This window comes from Leptonychotes weddellii, chromosome 5 (assembly GCF_054177405.1).
Source record: "Leptonychotes weddellii isolate Sample4059 chromosome 5, ASM5417740v2, whole genome shotgun sequence".
NCBI lineage: Eukaryota > Metazoa > Chordata > Mammalia > Carnivora > Phocidae > Leptonychotes > Leptonychotes weddellii.
This window is the reverse complement of record NC_138373.1, coordinates 141,535,476-141,544,125: the sequence shown is the minus strand read 5'-3', so window position 1 is coordinate 141,544,125 and position 8,650 is coordinate 141,535,476. Positions and strand designations below refer to the sequence as shown.

Below are 8,650 nucleotides of genomic sequence, written 5' to 3'. Positions count from 1 at the left end.
ATATTTATATATATATAAATATATAATCATTATATTTCGTTGGACCTATACATAAGACTATAAAGATAAAATTAGTATAAATATCTAGAAATAAAAGGCAATTATTATAAAACTTATTTTCAAAAATGAGACCTACTTCACTTACAAATTACTGACAGAACCATATAAAGAATCTTTGAATTTCCATTAAAATAACCACAATCTTGTTATTTTGATTGGAGAACACTGAGGACCTTGATATGTTTATTTACTGAGGTCAATTTAATTTTGGGTAATCAAAGGAAAAGAAAAAAAAAAAGGAGGAAAAAAAAAACCAGAAATGAAGAAAAGAGAAAGATAATCTGATTCCTGACGAGTCTCTGCCAACATCTAGCTCCCTAATGACTCATTTTTTTTTTTTTTCCCTAGAGGGAGAAGCTATTTTAGGCCTTAATTGTTTTGTCTCTTGACTCTGAACAAAAATGAACACTGAGGAAAGAGTCACACTGTGGTTCGAGCCCAGAGCCCTAGGCTCACAGTGTACCTTGAGGGTCCCGGGAGGACCAGCTATCACAAAAGTAGTGGGGTTCTGTCAAGCTTTTAACCCCACACAAAGGCCCTTCCCAGCTGCTGTGGACTGGTTCCAAATGGAGCCCTATTGTTTCTTTGGTGAACACACAAAGCAAAAGGCAACAAAATAAACATATCAGCCCCATCCTTCAGAGGTCTTATAAACCACTCACATCTGTTCTCAACATCTCTGTATCTAGCAATTTCCCAAAAATAAAGTGCATTTGTGTTCTTAAATGTAACTTGTCAATCATAAAAGATGAGTCTGAGACCATCAAACTGAGCTCCATTAGAAATGACACACTTTTATAGAACATCACCATTGCAAAACAGTATAAATGGGGCTTGGGACAAGTTTAACAGTCCTTTAAATTTAGATCTCTGAAGCAGAAGTAAATAGGGTTACAAACAGTACATGAACTAGCAATGGACTGTAGAAGCTAAGAGTGCCCAGTTTAACTTCTGACTTTGCCACTTTCTAGCTACTACCCCAGCTTCCTCATCTATCACATGAAGATAATAATAGTACCTTCCTCAAATGTTGCTATAAAAATTAACTGAGATGATACTGTACAATGTGTAGGATGGTGTCTAGTAGATAGTAAGCCCTCTATAAGTGTATGCTATTATCATAGCTGTTATTATTGGCCATTTTAGATTTCTGCAAAAAGCATAGACTCATCTACAATGAAACACCTGGGGTAAATCATTCTTTTTCTCAAACTATCACATTTCTGGGAACCACAAAAGATTTAAGCAGTAAATTGTCAACTAAGAAAAAGCAATTCACAGGATGAATTATTCCAGGCTTGCCTTGCCTGGAGTGGCCCTAAAATGTTCCCTTCTGCCCAAAGGTTATTACAATATATCTATAAGATTCTTACTGGTTACCCTCCAAAGCCCAAGGACTGTCAAATCTCTAACCCACCCACTTGCAACTCAGAAGCTTCTCAGCTCCATGCTCCAGGCAGCCACCACCAATCACCTGAGGTTGGCAAGGATAAAATACAACTATTTGTTATCACCAGCATAAGATGTTACAACCTGCAAAGAAGGGATGCAATCCCCTTTATAATGGTGGTACTGGGTGAGGGGTCAGGGAGATTATGACCTCTGCCCTTTAGACAAATGTCATTATACCAGAATTTCATTTCTCTACAGTCTCAGAGGATAAACTGGGAGAAGAAAACATTATTTCAGTCAAAACTGGTTAAATACTAAAGTGGGTAAGGGAGTTTCGTGTATTAATTCTTCCAGTAAATTATTCTCTATACATAAGAATTAACTCATTACATAGTAGACTCACGGCCCAAAGCAGAGCTGCCCAATGGGTATGCCAGGGATGATTATAGGTGTGCAAGAGGTAATAATCCCTTCATCTCTTGGGGCAGGTAAGGCAAAGGTACTTAGGGCAGTATCATGTACATCAGTATGCTGTGCAAATAGTATCATTTCATATGTGTGCCATGAATGGAAAAAGTTTGGGAACCACTGGTTTAATAAATGAATACATTTTCTAAAGTATCCTCAATTGTAACTATGGCAAAACTTAAGCACTGGGTGGCTTATTATACTTCCTATCATGGTTACCAATACAAATATGTTCTAGGAAAATCCAGATATACATTCTTGATCTGAGAGCTCAGTCCCATAACCAAAATTCTGTTATGATTAGCTTCCTTTGTTTGCAAGGGATAGAAACGCACATGCACTAAGGTATAACACAGATAATAAGGGCTTTTCACAAGTCCTATCAAGGGAGGCAGGAATCCCATGGGAATTAAAAGACTGAGCCTATTCAGAACAGGATACAGAAGCTAGCAGTTTGAGAGACTCCAGACACAAGAGATCCTACATCTTTACCCTGATATTCTACTAAAAACATGACTTGGCTACATTCTCTCTTTCTCTTTGGGGGATTGTCTTGCATTTTCTTCCAGTTGGCTACCAGTGGGCTTCTGGACCCTCTACTTTATATCTCTTCCACTAGTACTTTGCTTTTGCTTATTTCTAGGTTCTGATTTCTCATAACTTCAACCTGCTTTTAATTTTTCCTGATCCCTGCTTCTACCTCATGGTCAATCTCAATTTCCTTCTTTGTCCCCACTTCCTGTCCTGTCTGCATTTTTCAGGGTCAATTCCTATTGCTAACTCCCTGTCTCTCTCCATACTTTTCAATCCACATTTTTTTATATTCTTATGTTAATCCTCATACATTACATCATTAGTTTTAGATGAAGTGTTCCATGATTCATTGTTTGTGCATAACACCCAGTGCTCCATGCAGAATGTGCCCTCCTCAATACCCACCACCAGGCTAACCCATCCTCCCACCAGTCAATCCACATTTTTGAGAATAAGCCTGTGGGTGATCTTTCCAGTGCCTCTTTCTATAGAACCTCGGGTCTTCTTCCAGGCCACTTACTACACTATGTTTTGACTAAGGTCTTGGGTCCAATCCCCACTGAATAAGAGGGGCTGGAGTCACAGGTTTCAAAATATGTTCCTTCAACAGAGCTGTAGTGGGAGAAATTTTCCTTTGGAGATCTCTAGGTAGGGAAGATAGAATATATCTAGAACAAGCCTCCTCAAGAGAACAAGGTTTTTATATTTTCAGTTTGATATCAAAGAGACCATTTAAACACATTCATTGTCTTAGAAAGAAACTCTTTTGATAATTTGCTTCTCTATCCCTTCTCTTTCCTTTTCTCCATCCATCCATCCATCCACCCATCCAACAAATATGAATCTGTCTTCAAAAGAAATGTATGAAATTGCCAATAACCATAACGATCCTCGAGGAACGTGAACCTATGAGGAAGATAAATTGTGTATGCAAATCATTTTAAGTGTCCAAAGAATGCCAGAAATCAAATGTTATGAAGTTCAAAGGACGAAGATGACAATTCAGCTAGTCTCTGAAAGATAGAGAAGATCTGATATTCATTCCAGACATAAAGAACAACACGAGCCTAAGCCTTGAGTTAGCAGAGTTTTGTAACATCAAAACAGAGATTCTGGCATTTTAAGTTCTAGAAGAAGTGCATAATAATTGTGAAAAATTCAAACAAATTGAAAAAATATATACTCTAAATTTGTTCACTCTTTTCTATACTACTAAATCAAAACCTTATAATGATTCCATGAGAAAGATACTATGAAACCCATTTTACAAAGAAGTAGGTTAAGTACTTTCTTTGGGTTAAGAAATTCTTTAAGTGAATGTTCCATCACACCTTGTTATTATGGAGCTTTTGACTTTAGCTGATATAGAAGAACTCAATTCAATTTTGTAAGTAGCTCTTGTTTTTTTGGGGGTCATTTTAACCAGAACTGGAAGGAAGCCAGAGGTGGGCACTTATACATTAGCTGGATGAAAAGATTCCACTTACAACAGAAAGTCCCAAATACTTCTATGAGTACTTAGATCTTTACCAGACTTTCTGACATACTATAAGGTTTATTTTTGTCTCCAACAGAAGGTGAATTTTACTTTAATAATGGGATGTTGAGGAAACTGTTGAAGGTTTAAGAGAAATCAGATGTATTTCCCCTCTATGACATTACTTTTTAAATAAACTAAATGAATTTTTAATCAGCTCATGTCTAATAGAATGGTCAACTGAATTTACTTAAGCCTCTTCCTTTCATAGCCACATGACAAAGTCAGATTTCTGAAGGAACATGTAGAGCAGATAAAGGGAACTCAAGTTACGTGGCTATAGGACACTTACCCCAGACTGCCATGAAGACAGCAAAGAAGACAGTGGCTCCATTATCAAAGAGGTGGGTTACCTGGGAACAATATGAATCAAAGTTAAACTAGTTTCTCATAAACTATATTTCAATTCACACTTTTTTTCAAGTTCTGTAAAAATAAATGAATGTTGCAAGGTTTCTTTGGGAGATATTCCTTTTGGATCATAATCAAGAAGGGGGTTCCTCCAACTATGAAGTAGTTTGGATAAGCAAGAGAGAATTTGTTCCCTTTAGGTGGTTATCACCTAGCTGAACATTTATCAGCAGCCCCGACAGTGCCAAAAAATTTTCTTTTATGCACCATAAAAACTGTTATATGTGGACATATGGATATACTTATATTTAAGACCAGGGAGGTATTATTGTTGCTGCTTTAAAGGCTCCTGATTTCTATTTTTAATGCCTCATTTATTCACTTTGAAAACATGGCTATTTTGTTTGTGTAGTTTTGAGCAAACATTTTCTGGGCTGCCCTCTGGATTTTAGTATTACAAAGAAGACAGAGCAGACCATTAACAAAATCCACTTCCACCTTTATTAAAGCCTCAGGTAATCACTGTATTTACCTATTACACATAACACAAAGACAGCTAGCAAATACTTTATTGCTAAATAATATATTCTATCACAAACACCACAGCAGAAAGCAAAGACATTCATCCTGCAAAACTGCCATGCTCATTTCCGCCTCCAGGATAAATCACACCAATGTCATGTGGAACTGAAATGATGACTGAAACGTTCATAAAGCATAACCTTTTTTGGGTGCTTTATAGCTCTCTATAAAATATACTTTACTATCCCTTGGAGAATGTGCCAACTATAAACAGGTCTTTTCCTGTTATATCAGAGTGTGAAGTATTTCAAAATTTCCCAAAAGTTTATGCCTTCTTTTTCTTTGAACATAGGAGAGATGAGCAGCATTCAAATACCTAATGTAGATAAAAGGCAAAAGCCAATTTATTTCATATGCCAGAGGGAGTGTTAAGTTGTATATTGCATACTGTATAATGCACTGAGCATTAAATCAAGCCCGAGAGTTCCAGTGGTGTATATGGGTGGTCTGTGCTCTCTATTAGGGTGTTTACACGGAGTTGGTGGAAGTTGTAGCCTCCACCATCAGTGTAGATTCTGGAATGAATTGTGGTGGGCATTGTTTTTGGCTGTTCACATTATCTTTCTCCCCTCTCCTGGTAGTAGATGTCTCTCATGTAGGTCACTAGGGGCATGTGGCTCAAATATAGAATTGATTATAGAGTCCTTCCCTGGGACTGATAAACAAACATTTGGAGAGAGATATTTTTCTGCTGCACTTACTTGGAAATATGTGAATCAGGAGGGGTAAGTTAATGAGGACTTCTGGTTCCTACTAAAATGTCAAGTTAAAATAGAGTGATGGCTCCTTTGCCAAAATCAACCCTAGAGAAGCAAGATAGTAGATTCTGGGAACTAACAAAACACAAAAACAAAGACCCTGAGAAACCCCCAGGCAGATGGTAAGTTGCCTTGAACAGGTGTGTGTGTGTGTGTGTGTGTGTGTGTGAGAGAGAGAGAGAGAGAGAGAGATGGAGGTGGTGGGATAAAGGGAGACTTAGTGGCAGTTCCCAAGCAAAGTGGGAGCTTGGCTTGGAGCAATACACAAGTTCTACTCCAGCCTCTCCCTCAATGGTCATTGGACAGTTAGGGTCTCCCATCAAATTGGCTGCGACAGGCCAAACCACAGCGGCTGGTTCTTGGGGTAATATCAGAGTTCTGCCTGGTTGAGGAGGTGCTGCCTGGCCAGCTGTCGTCAGGCATTCTCTCCTCGGTCCAGGTCCTCTTAAATTTCAGGCCTGGTAGATTATAATCAAGGAAGAGTGGCTTCATCCAATTCTGTTTTGTTCCCGGGCAGGCTTAAAAATGAAACGCTGACCAGAAAGTCCTCTGGAAAAGTGCAGCACACAGTGGTGCCTGAGACACACTGTCCTCTCCTTTCTGTAAACTCACCAGGCCTGAGAGCTGAGTGCCTGGCCTCTGACCATCACCCAAAGTGGTTGACACCTCCAGGGGACAAACACGCACAGGTCAAAATAATGAAGTATTTGGGGAAGACAGCTGACTCCAAAGAATTCCAAACTAGGCAATATACATGTTCTGAGATAGACATTCTGTAACAGTAGACCAAGCATTTTTAAAAAGCATAAAAACATGCTTAAGGAGACAAAGAAGATATAAGCCTCATGTTGTGACAGTTAACAGCCACCTTCCCGATCATGTGAGGAGAACCTCTCTGAAGAAGGATCATGTAGACAGATAGCCAAATAGAGACATCTGAGGCCTGGAGGATCAGTTTAGGCCTTGAGGCCCTTGTCCTCAGACAGTGTGAGCTATTCCAGTACATTTTTCCAGTGAAATGAGCCAATAAGTCCCTTTTGGCTTAAGCCAATTTCAGTTGGGTTTCTGACATCGCAAATGTAAAGGTTGGGGATAAAGCATTCCTGATCGGCAGAACAGCCATTGATTAGATTGGATCTGGGCTCTGACTGGATCCAATATCCCTATGTATCCTCAGTCCCATGAAATGATTTGGCCTTTCTAATAAATGCTTCTAAAGGAAACTCTACAGAACTTCAATTCTTTCATTAGAGGCTTTTTTTAGCTTTTCATTTTACTAAGTGTTTTAAGGAAGGACCCACTCTAAAATCCAGAATCCGAACATCTTGTAGCCTCAGTATGGCACAATGATATGTTCTGCAATCAGACAAACCAAGGCTTAGCTAACTTAGCCTTACTGCTGTGTGACCATGGATGAGTAATTTTTACCTCGGAGTAAAATGAGAGTGATAACATCTACCTTGAAGTTGCTGTAAGAATTAGAAATAAAAATGTAGGTTGCCTAGCTACTTTTATGTATACAGCCTGGCTATTATTATAATTATTATTGTTCTAGATCTTATGTTCAGTAGAATAACTGCTCAACTAGCTCCTATAAAATCTGAGCACTCTGAACTACCCATGATGATCCTTTTAGGGAATTATCATGGATCTCCCTAAAGAGAGAACTTCACTCAGGTCATATCTTTCCATGTAAAAAACAAATATCCCCAAACAACAATAACAAAAGACTGCATTTCTGAGATTCCCAAAATTTGCACCTGAGTCATTCAAGCTTAACTCATGATCTTTAAACAAGATTGTATTACTGACAAAACTCTCTTGATTCTCACCAAATCTGTATTTACCAAGCTCATTCTGTTAGTTTTTCCTCACTCACTTGGGTCTATCTCCAAAGGTAGGGAGTGTATTTTGTGCTTTTTTGGTCTCTTGTAGCACTTACCCAGATCTAAGATCACAGCTGGCTGCTGTGGTTTGGGCTCCACCCACACAGACTGGCACCTGCAGTGTTACAGACATCATGGATGGGCGGGCTCCTGGGCTGTCTATCAAATGTTCTCTCATTTAAAATGAACAAAACTCTGCCATGCCAACACTGTAATTAAATAGATCCAAGCTGCAGGGATTGCAGATATTCAGTAAAGTCTGCCAACCCTTTTTGTATCTGAAATCTGGGAAAGTTGACAGGTAGTGGTCTTGGAAAAGTCTTCAGCAGCCCATACTCTAGCTATTGCTTTATATTAGTGACAATGTCCATAAGTAAAAAATAAGGAACTTGATGAATGTATCTAAAATTTTAATAAAGTAAGGCATAACATGAGAAAGGGACATGAAATAACATATAATAGACATAATAATGCTATGTATGTTTTTTTCAAAGTACTTTTCCATATATGTACTATCTTCTTTGGTCTTCATGATAAACCATGGGGCAGAAAAGGTAGGTATTACTGCCTGCATTTTAGAGATGAGAAAGCTCAGCCTCAAAGAGACTGTCCATGTGCCCAGTCAAGAAGGCAAGTAACTGAACTAGTCCTGAATCTAATTTTTTTTTTTTTTACAGTAACAATAATGAAAGAAGAAAATGATGGCGGCTCTCATTTACTGAGATCTTACCATCTGCCAAGCACTTTGATCAGTAAAGATTTTATCTCATTTCTTATAACAATCGTGTAAAACTAGCATCATGTTCTCCATTTTACAATAAGAAAACTGTGGCTCAGAGAGGTAAATTACTTGTTCTGGGACTGACAAGTGGTAAAGAGTAGAGTCAAGATCTGAGTCTTTCTCTGACTCTAACAACTGTACTCTTTGCAGTGTGCATACTGCAGCTTCCTGTGATGATAATCAGAACTAATACGCAAACAATGAATCATGGAACACTACATCAAAAACTAATGATGTACTGTACGGTGACTAACATAACGTAATAAAAAATAATAAAAAAATTTAAAAAATAAAATACATA

The 8,650-nt window shown here is 38.2% G+C and overlaps 1 protein-coding gene across 3 annotated transcripts in view; it reads right to left on the bottom strand.

The window, feature by feature from the left end:
- ANO4 (anoctamin 4) overlaps positions 1-8,650 on the bottom strand; it is a 277,492-nt gene that overhangs the window by 34,705 nt on the left and 234,137 nt on the right. For all 3 annotated transcript variants that reach the window (XM_081822277.1, XM_081822276.1, XM_081822278.1), the window contains one exon: positions 4,284-4,344. In XM_081822277.1, the coding sequence (XP_081678403.1) occupies positions 4,284-4,344 (61 nt within the window). The remainder of the gene's footprint in view (positions 1-4,283; positions 4,345-8,650) is intronic.